The 25,552-nt window shown below is 52.0% G+C and overlaps 1 protein-coding gene across 8 annotated transcripts in view; it reads left to right on the plus strand.

Annotated features, from left to right (window-relative positions):
* The window catches only part of LOC137217792 (F-box-like/WD repeat-containing protein TBL1X), a 230,092-nt gene that overhangs the window by 197,093 nt on the left and 7,447 nt on the right, over nucleotides 1–25,552 (plus strand). For all 8 annotated transcript variants that reach the window (XM_067724736.1, XM_067724733.1, XM_067724737.1 and 5 more), the window contains 8 exons: nucleotides 7,689–7,834; nucleotides 11,069–11,318; nucleotides 13,306–13,438; nucleotides 13,818–13,959; nucleotides 14,739–14,802; nucleotides 14,922–15,019; nucleotides 17,275–17,335; nucleotides 22,437–22,558. In XM_067724736.1, the coding sequence (XP_067580837.1) occupies nucleotides 7,689–7,834; nucleotides 11,069–11,318; nucleotides 13,306–13,438; nucleotides 13,818–13,959; nucleotides 14,739–14,802; nucleotides 14,922–15,019; nucleotides 17,275–17,335; nucleotides 22,437–22,558 (1,016 nt within the window). The remainder of the gene's footprint in view (nucleotides 1–7,688; nucleotides 7,835–11,068; nucleotides 11,319–13,305; nucleotides 13,439–13,817; nucleotides 13,960–14,738; nucleotides 14,803–14,921; nucleotides 15,020–17,274; nucleotides 17,336–22,436; nucleotides 22,559–25,552) is intronic.

A 25,552-nucleotide genomic window follows, 5' to 3' on the forward strand; every position in this document is an offset into this window, starting at 1 on the left:
AGGAGTAGATGGTAAATATCTTTGGCTTTGTCGGCCGTACTAGCTCTGTTGTAGCTACTCAGCTCTGCCATCATAGTGTGAAAGGAGCCGTAGGCAATATATCAACTCATGTGCGTGGCTGTGTTCCAGTCAAACTTTATTTCTAGGCACAGGCAGCGTGGGCCTCAGCTTGCCTATCCCTGATCTAAGTAATTTTCGTATCGTGCCCATTGGCCTTGGACAGCTGTCAGTATTCCAAGTATAAAGTCCATTAAGTACTTTATAAAGATTCTGCGTTTTAGTGCCTCAAATCGGTGCCCTTGGTATTTGTTCCAGCTGAAGATGCAGAACCAACGGCACAGCTGCCTAAGGATTCCGTGTCTGCTTTTCTCTGCCGAATAAGCAGTGTGTCTAAGGGCCGTGAGTGATCATTTAGCAGGTTTTGCTGATGAATCAGGCCAGCGTTAATGGGGCAGGATGGTTCACTGCACGACTCGAATGGTTTGGGAAGCCATTTCTGAAAGAGGTGTGGCTTAGTGGTTTTGCATTAAACAAAGCATGTACTCAGTTTGTTTTAAATCTGTTTTTATTGCCTAGTTGGATGGAGCACCTTCCCTCACCTGCTGTTTTCCTCTCTCATGAGATGGTAGCACCTTTCACCCTAAATGGGAAGGATTTTACTCTTCAAGATCTTTTTTTTTTAATTTACTGTTTTTATTGAAGTATAGTTGATTTACAATATTGTGTTCGTTTCAGGTATACAGCAAAGTGATATGTGTAGAGAGATGTATATATATCTACATAGATATGTATATATCTATATTCTTTTTAAAAATTCGATTCCATTATAATTTATTACAAGATATTGACTATAGTTCCCTGTGCTCTACAGCAAATCCTTGTTGGTTATCTATGTGATGTATAGTAGTGTGTATCTATTAGTCCCATACTCCTAATTTAGCCCTCCCCATCTTCCCCTTTGGTAGCCATAAGTTTGTTTTCTCTGTCTGTGAGTCTCTTTCTGTTTTGTAAATAGGTTCATTTGTACTGTTTTTTTAGATTCCACACACAAGTGATATCATACGGTATTTGTCTCTGTCTGATTTACTTCCTTAGTGTGATCATCTCTAGGGCCATCCATGTTGCTACCAATGGCATCATTTCAGTTTTTATGGCTGAGTAGTGTGTCTCATTGTGTCCACACTGCATCTTCTTTATCCATTCATCTACTGATGGACAGTTAGGTTGCTTCCATGCCTTGGCTGTTGTGAATAGTGCTGCAGTGAACACCGGGGTGCAGGTATCTTTTCAGATTAGTTACTCTTGAAGGTCTTACTGTGCTTTATAAAAAACGTAGTGCTTGTGTTGAACCTTTCCCAGTTTCTCATGATGATACCCTTTTTTCTCCTCGGAAGTATCTTCACTTCGTCTGGTTATCCGCCATTACCGTGTGTTATCTGAATTCTGTCACGCGCTTTTCGACGGCAGCAGTCCACCCGCGGTGTTTATAAACGCAGCAGAAGTGTGAGTAGACGAGACCTGTGGATTGTGTCCTTTTGGGGGGTGTGCTTCCTCTGGGCCATTGGTTGTCTGCCATGGTTAGGGTGAGTTAGGCAACATCTGTAGACCTTTTTGGTTGTCATGGCCGAGAGGAGGCTTGCTACTAGCATCTAGTGTGTAGAGGGACTTCCCTGGCGGTCCAGTGGTCAGGAATCGGCACTTTCACCTCCGTGGCTGCAGGTTCCGTCCCCTGGTTGGGGAACTAAGATCCTGCATACAGCACGGTGCAGCCAAAAAAAAAAAATCTACCGTGTAGAGCCCAGGGATGCTGCTAAACATCTACAGTGCACAGGATTAAACATCTACAGTGCACAGGACAGCCCCTTCCAGCTCCCCGGCCCAGCGAAGGATGGTTTGTAGAGACCAGGGATGCTGCTAAACATCTACAGTGCACAGGACAGCGCCCCGGATGCTGCTAAACATCTACAGTGCACAGGACTAAACATCTACAGTGCACAGGACAGCGCCCCGGATGCTGCTAAACATCTACAGTGCACAGGACAGCCCCTTCCAGCTCCCCGGCCCAACGAAGAATGGTTTGGCCCAAATGTCAGTCATGCCACAGCTGAGAAACCTTCCTGAGGAGAGATTCATCGGGGATGACTCTTGCTTAGCAGGAGGCAAGTCTGCGGGCTTCAGTGACCGCTCCAGGCCGCCCGCGCAGTGGACAGCAAGGACGCGCACACTGAGCCGTCCCAGGAATCTTTCATCAAGGTGCCACCCAGCTCTGCATTCTGCCCCTGTTTACCAACTTCCACACCTGCCATTGAGCAGCTCTGAGCATTTCCACCTCTGTCACTGACATCCGGTTCTCTGTTCCTCCCAGTGTCTTGTTGGGGAGAAGAAGGGATGCACTGAAAGCTGGGGGACAGCTGAGGAGGCGTAAGGCACACAAGTCATAGCACTGGCAGACTGAAAACGAATATGCTCATTAGCCCTGGAGCCTCGTTGGGAGGGGTGGTGCGCTGCTGGTGGCATATGGAGGCTGGCCACCCCCAACACAGGGGCATCCTTCCTGGAGATGCCGGTCTTCCAAGGTGGCGCATTACACGGCACCTTGGCACAGGGCAGTAACCGTGACCTAAGAGGAAGTGCTCAAGCAGGCCTCCCCGACAGAGGCTGAGGACGTCCCCCTGTTCCACGGTGAATGAATTCCAGAACCGGGAAGTACCCTAACGACATCAGTTGTCCTCATTGCATGGACAAGGCAACATGGAAAAGGGATGTTTCCACTAGTTCATGGTCTTCTATCTAGATTAAAAAGCATCTGCGGGGGCTTCCCTGGTGGCGCAGTGGTTCAGAGTCCGCCTGCCGATGTGGGGGACACGGGTTCGTGCCCCGGTCCGGGAAGATCCCACGTGCCGCGGAGCGGCTGGGCCCGTGAGCCATGGCCGCTGAGCCTGCGCGTCCGGAGCCTGTGCTCCGCAACGGGAGAGGCCACAACAGTGAGAGACCCGCGTACCGCAAAAAAAAAAAAAAAAAAAAAAAAAGCATCTGTGGAAACCATGTAAATGTCCATCGACAGATGAATGGGCTAAAGAAGATGTGGTACATATATACGATGGATTACTTACTACCCAGCCATAAAAAAGAATGAAGTAATGCCATTTGCAGCAACATGGATGGACCTAGAGTTGATTATACTAAATGAAGTGAGTCAGACAGAGAAAGACAAATACCATATGATATCACTTCTATGTGGAATCTAAAATATGACACAAATGAACCCATCTACAAAACAAACAGACTCACAGACATAGAGAACAGACTTGTGGTTGCCAAGGTGGAGGGTGGGGAAGGGATTGAGTGGGAATTTGGGATTAGGAGATGCAAACTATTATATGTAGAATGGATAAACAACAAGGCATAGCACAGGGAACTCTATTTAATGTTCTGTGACAGATCACAATGGAAAGGAATATATACATGCATAACTGAGTCACTTTGCTGTACAGAAGAAACTAACACAACATTGTAAGTCAACTATCAATAAAATTTTTTTTAAAAATCTTGTGATAAACCATAATGGGAGAGAATATGAAAAAGAATGTGTGTATGTATAATGGAACCACTTTGCTGTACAGCACAAATTAACACAGCATTGTAAATCAGCTAGACTTCGATTAAAAATAAATTTAAACTAGAAAAAGTCTCTGTGTTCCTGCTGCTCTCGCCTCTGATTCTCCCTTCAGCTCCTTGAGGTACTCCTTAGCCCCGCGTGGTAGTAGAGGAAACGGAGGCCCAGCCCAGTGAAGTGGCCTGGCCCAGACCCTCAGGTCCTGTGTGGCTGAGCGAGGATGGAACCCAGGACTCCTGACACTTTGTCTGCCTGGCCCTCCCACTTGCCTTGATGAAATCTGGTTGGCCAGAAATCAAGAAGAAAGTCTCAAAAACAAATGGACTGAAAGCAACCATTGATTTGGAGGCCACACATAGATCTGTCCAAAGAAATGCAGCTAATGTAAATTTAAACAGATAGGAGGACTCTCTTCAGCAGTGACATGGAACATTACAGCAAGGGTTTGAAGATAACCTAGCTTCCAGTCATGATGTACTGTCATCTCCAATAGCGGACCCAAGTGTTCAAGGTCATGGTTCCCTTATAGAGCTTTATCCTCCTTAGTCATCATTTTGCTTTAGTGGGGGGACATTCCTTCTAGCAGATGGCTTTCAGCCCTCCTCTTTGCAGAAGCCTCAGACTCACACACACACACACACCCATTCGTCTTCAGTGCTCCATCCCCTTCTTTCAGCCGTCCTTCACTGAGTATCGTCATCAACATGTTCTAGAAATGGAATCTACTTGGAAGAGCAGTATCACGGGGAGAGATAAGAAAGTTATGCAACCAAACTATACACCCAACCCAGATAAAGAGAGCAACCAAGGACGTATTCAAGTCTTGGCTCAGAAGTGGGTTTGCACCCAGTTCTTTTCAAGTTGCCTGCACTGTATCTGTGGCTGCTGGTGGTCCAGCTAGGAATGGACTTGGCATTCACCTGGAGAATTGAAGAATTTTGGTTCCTGTGCCCGTGGGTCTTAGAGTAAGTAAGGTTAAAAAGGTGAACCTTGGAGTCACGTAGTCTAGAGTTGAAATTCTAGTTCAGCCTCTCATCACATGTATGGACCTTGGACAGGTTATCTTATTTCTCCAGCATGTGTCCTTCTCATGTGTAAAACAGAAACACCAACTCTGAACAGCTGCTCTGAAGATGGAGATAATGGACACAAAGTGCCCAGGTTGATTAAAGGTGGTAAGGTAGTCAGAATCTGCTGTGTTTCATGTGACTTAAGTAGCATTGCTAACAAATATCCTATATTATTAACACATATATGTGGAACCTAGAAAATGGTACAGATGAACCGGTTTGCATGGCAGAAATAGAGACACAGATGTAGAGAACAAATGTATGGACCTCAAGGGGGGAAAGTGGCAGGGGTGGTGGTGTGATTAATTAGGAGATTGGGACCGACATGGATACACTAATATGTATAAAATGGATAACTAATAAGAACCTGCTGTATTAAAAAATCAGTAAAATAAAATTCAAAAAAAAGTAGCATTTTTATGGCCCTGTGTTACTTGAGGGAATAAATGAGTGGGTGAGCAGATGAATGAAATAATACTTCTGTAGACTGAATTTTGTATTTCCCTTCCGAACACACACACACACACACACACAGACACACAAATACATATGCTGAAGCATAATCCCCAGTGTGATATTTGGAGGCAGAGACTTTAGGAGGTGATTAGGTCATGGGGATGGGGCCCTTGTGAATGGGATTGGTGCCCTTCTAAGAGGCCGCATGGAGCGCTCTTGCTCCTTCCACCTTGTGAGGTTACAGGGAAAAGACAGTCATCTGTGGACCAGGAAGTGGGTTCTCACCAGACACTGAATTTGCCAGTACCTTGATCTTGGACTTCAGCCTCCGGAACTGTGAGAAATAAATGTCTGCTGCTGACACCACCCAGTGTGTGGTGTTTAGTTATAGCAGCTGTAACGGACTAAGACATACACCAAAAGCTTGACTTTTCTCCCACGGCTGCTCCATCAGTCACTGAGATGTATTTGTCAGGAGCCCTGGTCACAGTCAAAGCTGTGCTCTGGTGGAACACTCTGTAGAAGTTTCTAGGTGGAGTTGTGTGGTGGGCTGCGATTGGTGTCCTACTGCCTGAGTTTGGAGCTAGTGACTGGGGTGTGTCAGTTACCCTTGGGAGATCTCAGGACCTGATCCGTAAAAGGGAGAAAAGAGAACGAGGGAATGACTGCAGAGGGTTACGGAATTAGGAGGAAATCCTTGGAGCAATGCCTGACTGAGAGAGTGTATACCGTGTAATGGCTGGCGGGTGTTATTTTATTACTGCCGCGGCGGGCGTAGTCCTGCACTAGACCTTGTGAAGATACCAGGAGGATAACAAATGGCTCTCAGTCCAGTGTCCTGTCCCATCAGCTGGTGGAGACACGAATGGAAGAGATGGTAGGAGCCAGGTGGACGGGGCTGTCACCTAGGAAGAATTCTTAGGAGAGAGAAGCCATTGTGGCCCAGAGTATATAGGGATGAGCCCATGCGATGGGGAGTCCGGCCAAGAACCCACTCGGTCCTGCTCCATCCATTGACCTCAGATTTTTCTAGTCTACCCCTTGCCGGAAAATGAGTGATAAAAGCTTAGAGATTAAGACCGTCCACAGGGTGGCAGAGACTCGGGGGGATAGAGTCATTGGTTAACACAGGGGTGGGTGGTTCTGTTCTGGCAGGAGTGGGTAGGGGAACGGAGGGCAGTGAGAGAGAAAACAAGTTAGAGGGAGAAGGGAAGGCTGACTGCAAAGGGCGTTTGTTCATGTCCTTCAGAGAGTAAGAGCAGAGGGACTCTGTGCGGGGAGAGCCTCTGAGGTGCTGTCCTGTACAGTCTAATTTAGGGGGTTACAGTGCATAAAGAAATGTACACAAGTTAATAGCAGCTACGGTGCTACTCCTGAAATAAGTATCAAGTGTCTGTTTTATATATTCTTAATAATGAGGCCATGAGCGGCAGGTGGGCTGAGCAACAGGGATTGGAGAGAGAAAGGGACGCAGATGCAGACAGAGCTCTTCTCGCCTGAGGGAACCTTCCCATCTGCTGAGCGTTTTGTTCATTGCAGAGGCTGGTTGTGTTTTGGTAACGAAAGGCAGAAGCACTGAGGATGTTGACTCTGATGGAGGGCGGGGGGCCCGCGGGGTTGATGAATGTGAGTGTGGCTCGAGCGGCGGGGAGACCCCCGCCAGCCACCCGCCAGCACGTAGGATGAGCCAGGGGTGATGGGAGGGCGCTCGTGGCGGAGACACCTTGGGAGTGGGCTGCCCGGGGCCCACACAGGTGAGGGTCTGACAGAGCAAAAGGCAGCCTGTGCCTCGGACCCGCAGCCCTGTCCCCCATGGCCCCGCAGCTCCCCCTGCCCTGCCCCGTGCCCTCCTTTATTGAAACAGGCATTGTTTGCGACCTGCAGTCACCGTCCTGACTTTGCTCCCGACGTTTGCCTCCAGGCAGCTCCATCCACACCTTACCTGCGAGCCCCTCTCACTTGCCCAGTGTTGTCAGCGGCTTCCTACGGAGGCACTTGCTGAGGGGTGCTAGGGGAGGAAGGGGGAAACCCAGCACCTCTTAGCCAAGGGGATCGCCCAGTGTTTCGGTAAAAGGACCCAAGGCCACACCACTGAGTCCGGACCGGCCTCTTTTTCTTCGGGCAGTTGGTGGTGAGATTCATGTGCCGTGAGCACCGCAGGGAGGGTGCAGGCAGACGTGAGCCTGAACTTCTGGGAGGAGCCCTGCAAGCCAGGCCGAGAGCCCCGCGGTCTGACTGCTGTAACAGAAACCTTGAACCCGGGCCGACACGGGCCTGTTTGGCTTTTAAAACGCGGAAAGGGCTCTACCTTTACAGCTGTTTCCCGTCCCGCGCAAGTCAGAGGCCTGCCTTGCTCTGCGTCTCTCCCTCTCGCTGCCGCATCCTGCCCGCGACACCCCACATCGCAGGCCGGGCATCCTCCGGCCACGTCCCTTCCGCTGTTAAGCGCGTTGACATCAGCGGTGCCGCCTTCTAGGTCTCAGTGGCTGTGCCTTCCGCCCTTGGTCCAGGCTTCACGGAACGCTGGCCTCCCTGTCTTGCTGCAGGTTTTTCGCACTCGGCGTTCACGTTCGGTATCGAGAGCCACATAAGCCAGTCCAACATCAATGGGACTCTCGTGCCGCCGGCTGCCCTCATCTCCATCCTGCAGAAGGGCCTGCAGTATGTGGAGGCCGAGATCAGCATCAACGAGGTACGTGCACCCCCGGGGCGGGCCCAGGCCGCGCGCACGCTGCATCGTGCGCGCGCACACCCTGGATCGCGCGAGCGCTGGGAAGACGCGTCACCTTAGCACACGGTTCCCCGCCATCTCTCGCGGTCGGTTAGGGTTCCTTCTCTCTTTGCGCTAAATACTTTCTTCAGTGGGGGGTGGCGCTTCCGTTGTACCCAAGGAGCAATCTTCCGAGGCCCTTTAGGTGGTTGTGTCGTTTTCCATATCCATGCGCACATCGCCAGCTGTGGACTGACGTCACACTACGTTGCCAAATGGGAAAAACACGCAGCAGATCCGCAGCTGCTTTATACGCTCATCCCTGGGTATGCACCGGGGATTGGTTCCACGACCTGCCGCAGGTACCAAAACCCGTAGTGCTCGGGTCCCACAGTTGGCCCTCCTGTATCCGCAGATTCCACATCCGCGGATTCTACCAGCCGCGGATGGTAAACGTAGTAGTAAATGTGTTGGGAAAAAAAAAAAAAATCCACGTATAGTGGACCTTGCCAGTTCAGACCTGTGTTGTTCAAGGGTCAGGGGTGCTTCAGGACAGGTGTGGGCCTTGCACGTGCACAGAAAACGCCCACCCCCCCGGAATATTTTGAGCAGTTCAGTCGAAGAGGGATCCTGGGAAACATTTGCCTAGAATCTGTGCTTCGTGTGGACCCGACAGAGGGCACAGCCAGAGACCACGGAGGACAGATGAGGACTGTTGTGTTCGAGAGGATTCCAAGGGATGGTCTTGTTACCCGTTGAAGAGCTGCAGAGGAAGGGGGCAGTTGTATCCATAATTATAAATTTAAGTCACTCCAATTTGTTTGTGTCCCCTCCCTCTTTATAGATTGGGGCACAGTGTTCCCTCCCTCTTTATAGATTGGGGCACGATGAGTCCTTGGGCCAACTTCATACCAATTTTTAAATGGGCTCTTTTGGTTGAAAACAGTGCCCGTCTCCCCTGTTCTGTTTTGCTCTTGGGATCGTACTGTGAAGATACCCGGGGCCTCCTGTGATGTCCGAGGCCTCCCTTGCATCTCGGTCTGAGCCCCTCTTACTTTCACCGCACTTCCCGCCGTCTCTCCTTCTTTCTGCCCTCGTTTCTCCCACCTCGGTCTGGCACGCTGCTCTGCCCCAACTTCCCGTCTCCTGTCACGGTCCATCCTGCACAGCTGACGCCGTCCACTGCCCACATGCCCCTCTTTACCACCAAGTGTCCCCTTCCCGGGTCACACCACCCTCGGGCCCAAGATCTTCCTGAACCCTTCCAGTTTCCTCCATCCCCTCTCCCTCTGAACTGCTCTCACCCTTACAAGCCTGTCTTTTTTTTTTCTTTTCTTAACATCTTTATTGGAGTATAATTGCTTTACAATGGTGTGTTAGTTTCTGCTGTATAACAAAGCGAATCAGTTACACATATACATATGTCCTCATATCTCTTGCCTCTTGCGTCTGCCTCACAAGCCTGTCTCATGCATAGCATTTAGCTCCACTTTCTCTTCAGCTTTTAAAACTACGGAAGGAATGTGTCTTGTGTTCTGTCACGTGTATTCCTCTGCTGTTTTCCAAAACCCCACATCCTTAAAAACACCTGAGTGTCTGCCTACCCTGTGCTCTTTCTTGCCTAACAACGGGCAGTCTCCTCTTTCCTTGTCTTACATTGGGTGCCTGGGATCTTCCACCAGCAACTTGAGGCCCCCTCGCGTCTCTCTTTCCACAAAACAAACAAGTGTGGGGATAGGGTTACAGGACCCCAGAGGCCCCACCGGCTCTCAGATTGTGTGATGCTGAGTGAGATTGGATTTCCCTTCCCCCTGCCCCTGCGGCCCCCTGCCCCAGTTTCTACGTCTTTCATCCGCGGAGAGGCCCCCATACCTCTCTCTCTCGGCAATTCAAAGTCCAGTGTGTCCAGAGGAGAACGAAAGGTCATCTCATTTGTCACTTAGGTTTCGGGTAGTTAAAAGTGAGACAGTGTGCTTTTAGAGCTTAAACTAGAAGGTTTTTTGTCACCCTGGGCAGTTACAGCCTTTTGCAAAATCATCATCCACTTGGGGCTTGAATATACGAAGAAGGAAGGTGACGTAGAAGCCGGCTGACCAGTTGGTCAGCACTGGCCCCTCCATGGCTGGAACCCGGGCAGCTGTGAGGTGACTGGCTCCTTTTCCCCGTGTTCTCTGTTATTTTATATTGTTTCCCTGATTTTCAAGTACTGTGTAGTAACCTGTAGTCAGCTGGGGTGATGTTTCATTCACACGCTGTGTTGCTGAAACTTAGGTCCTTCAGTTCTTCCTGATTTATGAGAAAACAGGCTAAAACGTGTTTGCACGTCCCGTAGACACACTGAGAGGCTCTGAGTTTCGTGTGAGTGATATCTGGAGCGCTTTGTAAGGAAGGAACTCCCTCCTGCGTTGCTAAGTGTGTATGGAAATGTTTTCATTATCCACGGAAGCCAGAGACTCCGGGGAAGTTCGGAAAACAGGAATTGTAACTAAACGATGCTGTTGTTAGAGTATCGTGGCCGTGTTAGTCTGTGCGCTGATCCCAGGAAGTCATTTCAGATGGTAGCAGACGTGTGTGTTTTAGTACATCAGACGGACAGATGCATTAGGAGTCATGTCGTGAGCAGTGCGGGAATGTCTGATTTGGGCCTGCGGTCTCCGAAGAGACGTCTGTCCTATCAAAAGGGAGCAGTTCCACACCTGTCAGAGCGCCTGGGCGGGGTTTCCCACCCTCGGCACTCTTGACACTTGGGGGCCAGATCATTCCTTGCTCCAGGGCCGTCCTGGGCCCTGGGGGGTGTGGAGTAGCGTCCCTGGTCTCCACCCGCTAGACGCCAGGAGCACCTCCACAGTCATGACAACCAGAAATGCCTCCAGACTTGACCACATGTCCCCCGAGGGGGTAGAATCGCCCCCCTGTTGAGGACAGCGCGTCAGGGGTAGCCCTGTTGTCATGACAGGAAGTATCCGGATGCAGGTTGGTATTTACCGAGTGCTGGGTGCCCTCTGGCAGCAGCAGGCACACCGGGCCCTCCATGGACGCTCGCTCTTGCCGGCCCCTACCCGCCTGCGCGCTCTGGGATCCCTTGCCCTGGCTCAGGACGCCCGGTCCGGCCCCGCCTGCTCGGCGGCCCCGCGGCTCCCGGGATCCTGCGTGTCTGTCCCCGACGCGCACCCGTCTCGCTGGGAGCTGACATCTGTGCCTGGGCTCTGTCCGCAGGACGGCACGGTGTTCGACGGCCGCCCGATAGAGTCGCTGTCCCTGATTGACGCGGTGATGCCCGACGTGGTGCAGACGCGGCAGCAGGCCTTCCGGGAGAAGCTGGCGCAGCAGCAGGCCAGCGTGGCGGCCACGGCGGCGGCGGCGGCCCCGGCGGCCCCGACGGCCCCGGCGGCCGTTTCCCAGCAGAACCCACCAAAGAACGGCGAGGCCACGGTGAACGGGGAAGAGAACGGAGCGCATGCGATAAGTGAGTGCGGGGCTCCAGAGCTTCGCGCTCCGGCAGCTTCTCCCTCGTCTGAGTCTGGGCAAGTCCTGCAGACCCCTTCCAGACCTGCCTGCTGGGCGGTGCGTATGCGGCAGCGTCTAGGACTGGCTTGTTCTGTGGCCAGGAGGGCTTCGCGCTCTGTTCTCACTGAGATCCTTGGACGCAGCATTCTCTCAGCTTTAGGAGGTTGTGCTACTCTGAGGACTCATTTGTTCCACCTGTGATTGCTGTCGGGCACAAAAAGGAGGCCCCTGCGCCGTCCTCCGGCCTCGCGGACGAACTCTGACCTGACACTCGGAGCTCACGGTCACTGACAGGGCACCCGGCACAGACAGCAAGTGCCGTCTTATTTGGTGGTTGCAGCAGGGTCCCTGTTAGGTAATGGCCCTGAAGCGTCCGGCAGACGAGTCGGAGAGCATGAACCTTTACCCAGGGAGCCTGCCGGCACTTTGACACGCGGCATATCAACTCGGAGACGGCTTCAGGGTCTGAGCTCAGAGTGTGTGTGCGCACTGCGCACGTGCGTGTGCGTGTGTGCGTGCGTGTGTGTGCTTCCTCCTTTGAAAATCATTTCCCTCCGAGCAGCCATGCCGCCCCTGCGGGGGCGGCTCACCCCCCGCCCCGGCACAGGCCGTCTCCCGCTAGAGTCGAGATGCAGCTGCAGCGCTGCGCAGGAAGCCGGGGCAGGCAGCAGCGCGGGTTATGTTACAGCAGGGTGGCCTGAAGCCCATCTGTCTAGCGTCCGATGAAAAGACCTCCCGCCGGCAGGCCCCATGATCACTGTTAACGAGGTCCAAGATGACGGGACAGGGAAAGAAGAAGAAAAAATAGGTGGCTTGTACCCACAGGTCATTTATGGGCTGCCCACTCCCGTGGGATACATCCCTCAAGGCGCCCAAAATAAAGAAAACAGGAAGGAGGTACGTGTCCTTGTCTTTAGGCTTCCGCCCCAGGCAGCGATCCTAATTGGTGAGCTCTGAGAAACCTCTGTATCCGCCGAGACAGAAATTTTGCAAACTTATAAATTGCACCGTGTATTTTAAATCTTAACCTCTAAGGGAGTGTGGCCACGTGGAGACCGTCGCATGCCTTAAGGAACGCCGGTGGCTGGCAGGCCTTTGTTTCAGGAGTCCCTAAGCGTTACTTTTCACCCGAGGGCTGGCCAGCACCCCATCCCACGTACACCGTCCGGTGGTTTCCGACTCTCACCTTGTTCCGGAAACTAGTCCCACCTGCTCTTTGCTCCCATCTTGCTACAAGGCAGGCTGTGGCCTGAATGGAGTCTCTGAAGTGATCGTTCATTCTGATCTTCAAGAATCTTTTTTCTTGTGCCACAGAGGGGGAAAACGGCCACTACCCAGGGGGAATCTCTTCCGGGTGGCACTTAGCATGCCCTGTCACCCTTCCAGAGCCTGGACCCTGTGGGTTATATGGAGGGAGGACTGCTTGGGTTCAGAAACCTGGTGGTTCTGCTTGGCTTGAAAAGCATGGTACGCAGACGACTCCAGTCAGAAGATAGCACTTGAGTCCCAAGACTCTGAGGGGTTGAGGGTAGCAAGCTTCCAGCAGAATGATGGCCTGCCCCCGTGGTAGCTTCATAGGTAGGGCGCTTCACAGCTAAGCACCTCACAGGGTGCTTCCGGGTAAGACCCGTTGTCCCGTCAAGAGAAGGAACCTTCCGCCTGCTCAGGAGCTGGCTGGCTGTCATCTCTTCTGTCCAGTCTTCTTCCGGCTGTTGTTAGAAATTAGCCTCGCCCTAGTTATAGAGAGTAAATACCGGTTTTTATTCCTCTGTCAAATTTGGAGACTGTCAAGAAATGTCACGTATCTACTAAATTACACAGAACCCATGATTTGGTTGTCATCGCCATGGGTGACAGCAAAGGAGGTTGTTTGTAAAACCCACGCGCCCTGAGGATGTTTCCTTGGTATCCCTCAGACCTGTGTCTTTCCCTGTTTCCTGTGACAGATAATCATTCGAAACCAATGGAAATAGACGGAGACGTGGAGATTCCACCCAATAAAGCCACCGTCCTTCGGGGCCATGAGTCTGAGGTGTTCATCTGTGCCTGGAACCCTGTCAGTGACCTCCTGGCTTCCGGGTAAGGGTGTCCGGCTGGGGGTGCCCAGGGTCTGGGTGTCCGAGTCCTCCCTCACAGGACATGCGCTCCCCCTCCGTACCTTGTTGGTGGCATCTTCCCAGTGAGTGCAGACCAGGGCTTGGGGCGCCCCGAGTACCTCAGGCTGTGCAGAAGTGCCCGGTCCAGCCGTTTTCTCAGCGGGCTGGGGAGCAATGCACAGACATTTCAAATCACTAAGTGCAAAAAAAAGGTCGGGAAGAGAAAACCACTGTGAGTCAGCGATATCGAAAAGACGGAGGACCCCGTGCCGAGGATGCCCGACCTAGCCAGACAGCAAGTAGTGATGAGCATTGCTGGCCCTGGGACCGGAAGCTGAATGCTGTGTGTGTTCCTTGCACAGATCTGGAGATTCAACCGCAAGGATATGGAACCTCAACGAAAACAGCAACGGGGGCTCCACGCAGCTCGTGCTGAGGCACTGTATACGGGAGGGGGGGCATGACGTCCCCAGTAACAAAGACGTCACCTCGCTGGACTGGAACGTAAGCCTCCGCCACCGCCTAGACCCTTGAACGTCTGTAAACCACAGCGAGGGCCGCCGTGGTGCTGATGGAGCCGGGCAGACGCAGGAAGGGGGCAGTATTGTTGGTCAGCCCACCTGGGGGGCTGGCCCCCGTTTCTGAGCGCTCCTCCCGAGGCCCTCCGTGTTGGCGGACCTCTAGCTGGGTGTTCCCTAGCCACACGTTGGCAGGATGGAGTCTGGTGGTTTTATCGGGGAACCCGTTCTGCTGGCGCTCTGTGAGTTGTCACGAAGGAAAGATGACTTTCCCCCCTGACGCTTCAGCACCTGTGTTACGTGCATTTAACACGTGAGAGACACAGAGCTCTCTGACTTCTTTTTTTTTTTCTGATTGGAACATCTTTTGATTTTCTTGCCCTTTATCCTGTTTATGCATATTCTGTCATTTCACCACTCTTCCCCATTTGCACATATTTTTAAGAGCTCACCTAAGTCTCCAGGAGTCTCACGCTAACTTTTCGTACCGTATTTTCACGGACGTCGTCAGTGGTGAGGGGTTGCAATCTGTTTTCCTTGCCCCCTCGCCTCCTTGATGGTTGTATACGGGGAGCCTGTTTGGTCGCACGTTTTCATTGAAGGGCAGTGCGAGCTAAAGTAGGCCAGCGTGACTGATGAGTCTCGTGACTGGGAACCTGTTGTTGACGTCAGGTGCTGCCGCCCAGGGATAATGCGAGGGGCCCTTTTCCACTGCTGCCCCTACTAAGCTGCTTCTGTCGCTCTGTGTTTCTCTCTGGCCTGCAGAGTGACGGCACACTGTTGGCTACAGGTTCCTATGATGGTTTTGCAAGAATATGGACGGAAGACGGTAAGTCCTGATGCCCTTGTGTTGGGGTCGGAGAGGAGGTGCTTGGCCTGTTGTCATCCGGGGAACAGACTGAGGCCCGGAAGTCACCCCGCTTGCTGTGTTTGTGTTTTACGTACCAGGTAACCTGGCCAGCACCTTAGGCCAACATAAAGGCCCCATCTTTGCCTTGAAATGGAACAAGAAGGGGAATTACATTTTGAGTGCTGGAGTAGACAAAGTGAGTGTTTGCTTAAGATACATTGCTGTCCTCTGTAGGTGCCTGTTTATGTTTAATCTCAGATAACATCATGCTTTCTACGAATTCTGAGAATTCCGCCTCCCGTTAAGAAATCAGAGGGATCTGTTTTGTTTGCTCCTGTGGTTTTGGTCTTAGTGTTCATTTCTAGCACATCGTGTCTTCATGTACCGTAGACTGCTCTACAGACCTTTATCAAAGCTCTCCCCCGGCCCGTCACACCTTTTTCCTTGAGGTTCATAGTTCACTGATAGAAAGAAGAAAATCCCCAAATTGCGTTTGTCCGCTGCTTGAAGAAGCCCACTGGCGTGGGGTGTCCTCTGCATAAACTTACCCCACCCGCCCAGGGTGATCTTAGGAACACAAACGGTTTTCTCTCCCCAGGCTTCCGTTTTCCCAATCTGATGACTTGTTGCATCGCGCTGTAGACCGCAGGCTTCCCTGAGGGCAGGAGTAAGGTAGACACCCGTGCGAGGGGCGGGGCTCACTGGGATGATGTGGCCCTTTTCACAGAGGGGGAAATGGAGCCCCAGAGAACTTCACTAATTTGCCTCGGGACACATTGGTATAAAGTCGGATGGGAGACTCAGGCCCTGGACGCCAATAACAACTGCCCTGTAGCTTTCACACTCTGCCAGAGAATTCTTTGCATCTTCAGGTCCTCCCTGCCCCTGAGGCCGTTTTTTCTAATCATTTTGAATTTTCTACCTGATTATCTTCTGTTTCTACCAGGCGATGAACTGGATGGTTAGTGGAAATGCACATTTGGAATTCTAGTAGCCTCTGAGTCAGACACTATCTACCATGATTAGTCAACCGTGGCAGGAATAATAGTTGCTTTCTGTAAAGTGATACGTTCTCGGGGAGGAAATGTAATTTAGGGATGTTGACTTTGACCTTCAGCGTGAGCTTAACCCAAAGTGGCTAAAGTGTACTTCAGTTTCTTGAAAGCTTTTGTGTAAGGAATACTTTCTTTTGCCCAGTGCATATTTAACGTTACAATTGTTGATGGTAGTAGGTGAAATTGTATCAGAATTGTGGAAGGGTTTATATGTTCTCTGCCTTGCCAGATTTGTGAGTGGCTCAATTAAGAAAAACAGTTATACTCCATCAAACAAAAAATTGTTGGGAATTCCCTGGCAGTCCAGTGGTTAGGACTCCGCACTTTCGCTGCCAAGGGCCCGGGTTCAGTTCCCGGTTGGGGAACTAAGATCCTATTAAGCTCTGCGGCGCAGCCCCCCAAAAAAGGCAAACTGTTAATTGGTCTGGAGCTGACCGAAAGTTTCAGAGACACTCATTGCTCTGAGTACTTCCTCTGAAAATTACTGCTGTCGATACGAAATAGAACTAGTTCTTCTTAAAGTAAAATCTTTACTAAACGTCATTGACAGGGAGGTGTCCAGGTTCCAATTCAGTTGAAAATTCCAGTTGATTAAGAACTAATTCCAGTGGTCTTCATCGAGCTGCCAGATGGCTTCTTCCCTAAGTGTCTCCCAACATTAGTACGTTCTTAAGCATTTGTGATTTACTTTGTTTTCCGGGGAGGAGATCTTTTTTTTTTTTTCTCCTTATATATAGACCAATAAATCAGTGCCAGACCCCAGTGTAACCCAATTCTCTACTCTGTCTAGTGATCCCAATTCACGGAGTGAGTGACGGTCAGGGGAATTTTCAGAAATACCCATTTCTGCAGCTTTTCATTGGGAAAAGTGCCAAAAAGGTGTTTATCGTTACAGTTTTTTCAATAGTTTTTCATGTTTGGGGATAAGGGGGATTTCCCGCCAAAACTGGTAGTTTTGCGAATATCAGTTCCAGCTGCTGTGTCTGGTGGAGTAACCAGCGCATGTGGCCAACTTCATGAGTGTGACCCTCCAGATCGTTAAGTGTGTAAGAGACACCCTGGATTCCAAAGACACGGGTGAAAAAGAGAATGCCAGACATCTTGTTGATACGAGTATATGGATCTTATGTTGAAACGATAATATTTTCGCCATGCTGGAGTGAAATGAATTTTGTTAAAATTAGTTTTACTGGTTTCTTTTTTAATTTTTTCGTGTGGTGCCTGAACATTTTAAACTCCCTGTGTGACTTGCATGCTATTTATATAGTGTTGATTGGACAGTGCTGCTTTAGAAAAAAGAGGGGCTCACTGCATTTTCTTATATCATAAATTTTACTAGAGAAAACTTTGCAAGAAGAAGAGTAACTAACTTTTTTTTTTTTTTTGCGGAGCACAGACAACAATAATTTGGGATGCCCACACAGGAGAGGCCAAACAGCAGTTTCCGTTTCATTCCGGTGAGTATTTTTTTAAATTTCCCTTTTTATTCTTTGTCATTCAAAAATAATAATTCAGAGTCCTAGGAGGTGTCCCTTAAAGTAATGGTGAACGCTTAGAGGATGGCAGGCACGGAATATAGCTGGTAGGGAGGAAACCCTTCTCACAGGAAGCACTGCTCTTGAGGCCTCCAACATACAGATGCCCTTGGCGCTCGCTCGCTCAAAAGTTTCATTGCAAAGCTGCGAACCAGCCCCAGAACTGGTGTGGGCTCCCTTCTGCTGCTGCCCCAAGGGCGCTGTGTCAGGGGCGTCCCTAAGACCTCGCCCGGCGTCAGCAGTTCACCCAGGACGACTCCCAGGGCGTGCAGCTGAATTCATAGCGCAGATGTATTACAGTAAAAGGATACAAAGCAATGTCAGCAGAGGGCAAAGGCACATGGGGCGAGATCCAGACCTTCCAAAGGTTGTCTCCTGATGGAGTCGCGTAGGACGTGCTGGGTTCCCCCGGAAGCAGGCGGTGATCATGCGTGTGACAGGTCGTGTGAAGTCAGCAGAGCCTGTGCCCAGCATTTCTGGTTCGTAGGCACCCTGTGCCCGCCTGCACCCGAATGCTTCACTCCCAGGAGGAGCGTGGGATTCAGTATAAACCACGTTGTTTGCACAGACGGTGGAGGCACAGAAGCCGTTCTTACCAGTTAGGGCATGGTGGGAAGTCCGAATTCCCAGACTCGGGCCAACGCCGTCCTTGCCGCCAAGCCTTCCTACAGGGAGCAGCGTCAGGCCTGCAGTCGTCTTGCCTGCACGGATGTGTAGCTGCTGTTCTCAACCACACACGTCTGTGTGTGTGTTGGGTCCTCACCAGGCCACGTGGGGCAGCCAGGGGTCTAGGGAGTCCAGGTTCCCAGATTCCCCCCTGATGCTTCATGTTCCGTGGGACTGAGTCCTGTTGTTAGATGTGGTCTCTTATCTGAGGACAGAGGTGGAAACTAATAAACTTTTGGGAGAAGCTGGCTTGAAGTCGCCAGCAGGGCGTAGGTGCCGCTTCCCTTCACGGGAGGCGTCTGCTCCACTGAGAGGGAATCACTGAGTGTACAGGGTGCACGTTTTACTGTGTCAGGTGGCCCCGGGACAGTGTTTAGGAGGGGAGCAGAGGGGCTTTCCTGCTGGGTATTTCTGGGTGCCTGGCGATGGTCTGAACCAGAGGACTGGCCCCGAGGACTCCCCAGGACGGTGCATCTCCTCCGTGCCCAGGGAGGGCTCTACGCGGGGGACATGGTCCTGCAGGGAGCAGACTAAGAGGAAAGGTCCCGACCAGGCCTTGACACGACTGGGACACGTGCGTGGACGCCAGCATCTGTGACTCCACGCGGCACTCCGTTCCCTCCTGACGGAGGCAGGCCTGGGAGGCGCCGGCTTGCACCCCGCTACCCCGGAGAGGCAGCCCACCTCTTCCACGGCTGTCCTTGGGACCACACCGGACACACCTGCTGGGGCTGCCAGTGAATTTTCTTGTTGCTTTAATCTGATACCATTGATGATGTGGAAGTTGGTGGACGTTTTATAGAATATATTTCCCCACGAGGAAATGGGCAGGGCTCCAAGAGCAGGCAGCTTGGCATCCCGACCTGTCTGTCTGTGTCTGTGTGTCTGTGTCTGTGTGTGTGTGTGTGTGTGTCTATGTGTGTGTATGTGTCTGTGTGTGTGTGTCTGTGTCTGTGTGTGTGTACGTGTCTGTGTGTGTCTGTGTGTGTACGTGTCTCTGTGTGTGTGTGTGTGTCTGTGTCTGTGTGTGTGTGTGCCTGTGTGTGTCTGTGTGTGTGTGTCTGTGTGTGTGTCTGTGTGTGTCTGTGTGTGTGTCTGTGTCTGTGTGTGTGTCTGTGTCTGTGTGTGCCTGTGTGTGTGTGTCTGTGTGTGTGTGTGTCTGTGTCTGTGTGTGTGCCTGTGTGTGTGTGTATGCGCCTGTGTGTGCACGTGTCTGTGTGTGTGTCTGTGTCTGTGTGTGTGTGTGCCTGTGTGTGTACATGTCTGTGTGTCTGTGTGTGTGTCTGTGTGTGTGTGTGTGTCTGTGTGTGTGTCTGTGCCTGTGTGTGTGTCTGTGTGTGTGTGTGTGTCTGTGTCTCTGTGTGTGTGTGTTTGGAGCGGGCAGAATGTACAAAGCACTCCCCACTGTCTAGCTGCACGACATTTCTGTCACCCCGTAAGGAGACCCCTTGCCCGTGAAGAGCTCGCTCTCCCTTCCCCCTTTCCCCATCCCCGGCACCCCCGTCTCCAGGTTTTGATCTGTGTGTGTCGTCTCCATGTCAGACCTCTGTGCTGTAGACTCTGCAGACCAAAGCAAGTGAGCCTGGTGGGTTTCCATCCTGTTTGGCATAATCCCAAGACCATCCCTACCTCTGCTGCCAGGACGGATGCAGTGACAGGGCAGAGGCGTAGAACCCCAGGTGTGCTGACTTCTGTGCTCGCGTGGTGGGGGATATCTGTGATGAAGAGAGCTCTGGCTTCTGTTTTTCAGAGGATGATTTGCCCAAAATAGCCATCAGTAAGGTTCGTCTAACAGTTTTATCTTAAGAGTTCGTGTACCAAGGCTTCCAGTGGAAATTAGTATTCCCAGAGCATTCCCAAGGTCCATGCGACGGCTTTCCATCCCGCAGACCACATGCCTCTTGTGTCCTGAGAGAGCTTCTCAGCTGCGGTGTTGCTGCCCACGAGGTCGACCCGTATCCCGTTGCTGGGGCAGGAAGCTCTGTGTGTTCTCTGCTCTTTCTTTGCGTTGACAAGTGGTGTGGTAGAGACTGTCCAGGATGGAAGGAAAGAAACGGTGCTGTTTTTCAGGAGGAAGCGCAGGCAGGGAGAGCGGTAGGGGCACCTTTCCTTAGCATTTGATGGGTTGATCTGTGAAACCGCCTTGCCCCGTAGGTGTTCGCCATGAAGGCCTGGTGGGGCGCGTCCGCTGTTTACCAACAGCAGGAAGTGTCAGCTCAGAGCCTGACGGCGTTCCCCCGCTCAGCAGTGACAAGGAAGTGTTACCAATCGACTACTGATAACACGCGACGGCTTGGATAGGTTCTCAAGGGGGTTCTGCCGCATGGAAAAAGCCCGTCTGCAAGGGTCACGTGCTGGATGACGCCATTGACATAACATTCTCGAAATGACGAAATTTTAGATGTGGAGCCAGAGTTGAGGGGTGGTCCAGGGAGGGCTTGGTGTGCTGATAACGTGGCACAGGGAGGTCCTCGTGGTGATGGAACAGGGTTCCGGATCTTGACTGCGGTGGTCGTTACACAGGCCTGCGCGTGTGATCCAACAGTGCCGCACTGCACACACGTGGCGCGCGTTCACCTTCTGGGTCTGGGCGTTGTACTGTAGGGGCATAAGATGCCACCAGTGGGGGAGGGGTACAACGTGGGGCCTCTATTACATCTCTGCAGCGTCCTGCGATTCCGTAAGCATTTCAAAATTAAATTTTGTTTTTTAAAAAAACAAAGTAATGCTTGGCTGTACCTAGACTGCTGCCGACGGTCAAACCTCATTGGCCAAGTGTGGGCAGGGAGGCCACACAGACCCCCAGCATAGCTTAGCCCCACCCACACTGGATGGTGAGCTCCCGGGGGGAGGGCAGGGTCCCGGCAGCAGCATCGACGCAGAATGGGGCCAGACACCTGAGCACACAGCATCCTCCGTTTAGATGGCAGGGGTGCAGCGCACGTTAATTCTTAACGGCCAGGTGCTGGTCACCAGCCCCCGAAACGCCCGCCAGATTGTCCCTCTTCCAGGCGTATTAATTGCACACACCGCTGCAGAGGCTGGCCCGGGAATTCGTGATTTGGCTCCTGCAGTGTCGTAAACAGCAGCAGCTGCGGCTTTGCTCTTCGCGCTCTGGCTCCCGGGAACATCCTTCTGACCAAGTGGATCCGGTTCCTTTGTTCCACTGGGCACACGTAGGAAATGCAGCAGAAACCGTGGGCCCGTGCTGAACCGCTCTGCAGGGGGTGTGACACACAGAGATGCACGCCCTGGGGTGTTGAAAGAGCCTGCTGCCTCCCGGCCACATCCTCCCACCCGTAGCCTCTGTGTGGGGACAGAGCTGGACAGGGGAGCCAAGGGGATCCAGCCCTGCGGCTGTGGAAGGCTGGCGCGTGTGCACGGGTGCACCTCTTGCTTTAAGGCTGAGCACGGGAGGGGCAGTCCGAGTTAGCGTATCCTGAGGAAGCTGGATTCTTCTCCCAATTCAGTGCTGACCTGCCTGTAAGAAACACACGTGGGACATGGTCAGGGATCGATCTGTCGATGAAGATCTCACCAGGGGCTTGCAGGACTTAACCCTCTGTGTGTCCAGAAACAAGGAAGCGTGTGGAGAGAACAAGGATGCTGAGTAGTCTCTCGGGGAGGTCGGGAGAAGGGAAGAGGGCCGTCACCATCCCCCAAACCTCACAGAGCTCTTGGAGCCACTCGCCCCTGAGAAAGGCCCAGGAGCCAGAGGCAGCGTTCACCATAAGGTCACTTGCGTCCCCTCAGGCTGTCCCCTTGTCAACGATGAGCATCCTCCAGTTGGTGGAATGCATTCATTGTGTGGTGGGGGATTTTTTGGGGCCGCGGCACGTGGCCTGCGGGATTTCAGTTCCCCAGCCAGGGATGGAACCCGGGCCCTCGGCAGGGAGAGCACGGAGTCCTAACCGCTGGACCACCAGGGAAGTCCCTGTGGGAGATTTTCTCAGTGCGGATACCTTGAACACAGGGTATGAAATCTTTTTCCTCTCCTCTCTACCTAAAACACATCCAGTCAGCCCAGCACAGTGATATTCCTGGGAGCGGCAAGGTGCGGGAGAAGACGGCGTGCTTCTCCCCTACCCTGTCTCACCTGTGCCAGGGGAGCAAGAGACTGCGCTTATGCCGCCCGAGGTGTCACGGGGTCTCGCTCCGGAGGCCTCTGGGCATCCCTCCAAATGGGAAGGACAGACTTTCAGGTCTGTGGGGGACAGAGGCTGTGTTCACACTGGGGGTGCTGCTTTATCTTGTCCTTAGGCATCTTGACTGTGCTGTTACTTCTTCTAAGTCGCCTGAGCTCTGTGCACAACTGCTAAATGCAAATGTTCCCCCCTGACCATTTGCTGCTCCACAGCCCCTGCCCTTGACGTGGATTGGCAGAACAACACTACCTTTGCTTCGTGTAGCACAGACATGTGTATCCACGTCTGCAGACTCGGCTGTGACCGCCCGGTCAAAACGTTCCAGGGACACACAGTAAGTGCGAGTTCTGACTGTGGGGCTCAGGTTCGTGCGAATGTGCTGGGAGCTGGGAGCTGGCTCCTCTCTGCCCAGAGTTAAAGGATGCTGTGACTGCAGACCAGTTCTTGTGCAGCCCACTGCTCCTTGGGCTGTTGTAGCTATCTCAGGTGATTGGCTAACCCAGTTATCCATCTGGGAAGGCAGTGTAAAAAAAAAAGTGACCTGAGATGAGCCAGATGTTGGATTTTGCAGGAAAGACTTTAAAGTAGCTATTATTAGACTGTGTGAGGAAACAGAGGAAAGGCTGTTTGTAATGAGTGAATAGATGCAGAAGGGCAGCAGAGGAAGGAAAACTGTTCTTAAAACAGTCAAGGGGAGTCTCAGAATTGAGAGGTAGACTGTCTGAAGTGAAAATCTTAGTGGATGGTGGAGGGGTTGCAGAAATACGGTTAGTAAACCTGAGGAGAGACCACAGGGGCTAGCCAGTTTGAAGAACTGATAAAAGATTGAACAAATGAATGGAGGCTCAATGACCTACGGGACAGTGTGAAGAGCTCTAGCATATATGTGTAATGGAGAGAGAAGAAAAGAATGGAACGGAAAGATTATTTGAAACGATGATTTTGCCAAATTTTCCTAAATTTGGTGGAAAACAACATTCAATCCAAGAAACTCAAGACACCAGCTGACTTCTCACTGAATTCCTTTTTTTAATTAATTAATTTTTTTTATCGAGGTGTAGTTAATTTACAATATTATATAAGTTTCAGGTGTACAACATAGCGATTCAAATTTTTGAAGATTATAATCTATTTATAGTTATTATAAAATATTGGGTATATTCCCTGTGCTGTACACTATATCCTTGTAGCTTATCTATTTTATGCGTAATAGTTTGTACCTCTTAATCCCCTCCCCCTGTCTTGCCCCTCCCCCTTCCCTCTCCCCAGCAATAACCGTTAGCTTGTTCTCTGTATCTGTGAGTCTGCTTCTTTTTTCTTTTTTTTCTTTTACGCGGTACGGGGGCCTCTCACTGCTGTGGCCTCTCCCGTTGCGGAGCACAGGCTCCGGACGCGCAGGCTCAGCAGCCATGGCTCACGGGCCCAGCCGTTCCGCGGCATGTGGAATCCTCCCGGACCGGGGCACGAACCCGCGTCCCCTGCATCGACAGGCGGGCTCTCAACCACTGCGCCACCAGGGAAGCCCTGCTTCTTTTTTCTTATATTCACTAGTTTGTTGTATTTTTTTGGATTCCACATATAAGTGATAGCGTACGATATTTGTCTGACTTAGTTTATTCACTAAGCACAACACCCTCCAAGTTCATGTTGTTGCCAGCGGCAGAATTTCATTCTTTTCTTGTCTGAGTAGTATTCCGTGTCTGTGTGTGTGTGTGTACCACATTTTCCTTATCCACTCATCTGTTGATGGACACTTAGGTTGCTTCCATGTCTTGGCTATTGTAAATAACGCTGCTGTGAACATTGAGGTGCGTGTGTCTTTTCAAATTAGCGTTTTTGTTCTCTGGATGCATCATCAGATCCTCCCGCATAGCCCATGAGGCTCTTTGCAGCCTTTCCCTGGCAGATCCCTCTAGTGTGCAACGCCCCCGCCTCTACCCCGGTCCTCCTGGAGGACCTGCTGGCTTTGAGCGCCTCACACCTGCACTGTTCCCCACCTTTGACTCACGGCGTCCCTTGCCACTAACTTACCTGACATAAGTTGCGTTGTCCTTGGCACTTGCGTTCCCTTAGTACCCACTTCCTCCAGCATCTGTCCCTACAGGTCCCTGCTTCCAAAAGAAGGTTCTTTCAGAGCCCAGGGACCAGTTGTCCCGTTACCATCTTGTCGTGGCTATAAACAGACCCTTCTTTTTTAATTTTTCTGACCTAAACTTACTTCTCCTCTATGCCTAGACCGTCCCTGAGCTTTCACTAGGAAATCTTTGTGACTTGCCGTATGCCCCATTCGGGACTTTTGTGCCATCGCACCACCTGGCTCTTTAAACGGGTCTCATTGCAGCCCATCATTCCACACACGCTGTGAGCTAAATGTAGTTGAGCTGATTTCTTCCCGAGACCCCGTGAGCCGTTTCTGGGTGCTTTCTGGGAATTGTGACTTGGGCTGCAGAGGGAGGGAGAGGAAAGTCCACTTGCACCCTGGAAGATGAGAGGGGGTTCGACTGGGGACAGTCAGTGGGCACCAGCTCCCTCTTGCAGGCAGGTCCTTGGAGATGCGCCCTCGGGTTCTGTTCTCAGCAGTTACACTCAGAGCCTCCCACGCTGCCCTTGTCCCCGGTGCGCACCTCTCACCAGGCACCGCCTCTCTTGGTGTCCTCCTGGGTCCGCTTGCCTGTGCACACACACTCTGTCCGACCACCTCGACCTCCCGGGCTCACCCACAGGCCTGCTCCTTGTACTGCAGGCTCCAATCCCTCCCTTTTTTCTGGGCCTTCCACCACGGGTACCACATGGAACACAGACGCAGCCTTATCCCTCCCTGTCTCGCACCGTTCAGCACTCAGTGCCCTTAGCAAGTGGCGTGACCATTACCATTTATCATCCAAACCAGAGCACTTAGCAGCGTGGGATTAATTGGGAAGTTAATTATGGGTGTGAAATGAGTTAATTGTTAGGCTGCAGCAACAGGCATGAGGGAACGGGACGGGGCTCCACGGTCCCCCTACTAGAAATGGGAGGCCCGAGACCCGCGGCTGGCTCCCGCCGTCTCTCCCCGGCCCACCCCGCCGGGCACATCGTTCCCCGCCTCCACTCAGCTGCAGGCGGCTCCCTTGCCCACGGGAGCATTTGCCTCGTCCTCCAGGATTTAGCCTCGAGGTCCCCTGGCCTCCAGAACCGGAAGGCCGCCTGCGGCCTTGTTCCTTTCTGCGCCTCCCCCCCCCCCCCCCGTCCCCTTCGCACACTGGCCCGCCTGCTAGAGCTTTCCATATGGGCCGAGTTACGGCGTTCTGTTTACTTGGCTCTGTTTGCTCTGGAAGTAGCCAGGTAA

This window comes from Pseudorca crassidens, chromosome Y (genome assembly GCF_039906515.1).
Source record: "Pseudorca crassidens isolate mPseCra1 chromosome Y, mPseCra1.hap1, whole genome shotgun sequence".
In the NCBI taxonomy this organism is placed as follows: domain Eukaryota; kingdom Metazoa; phylum Chordata; class Mammalia; order Artiodactyla; family Delphinidae; genus Pseudorca; species Pseudorca crassidens.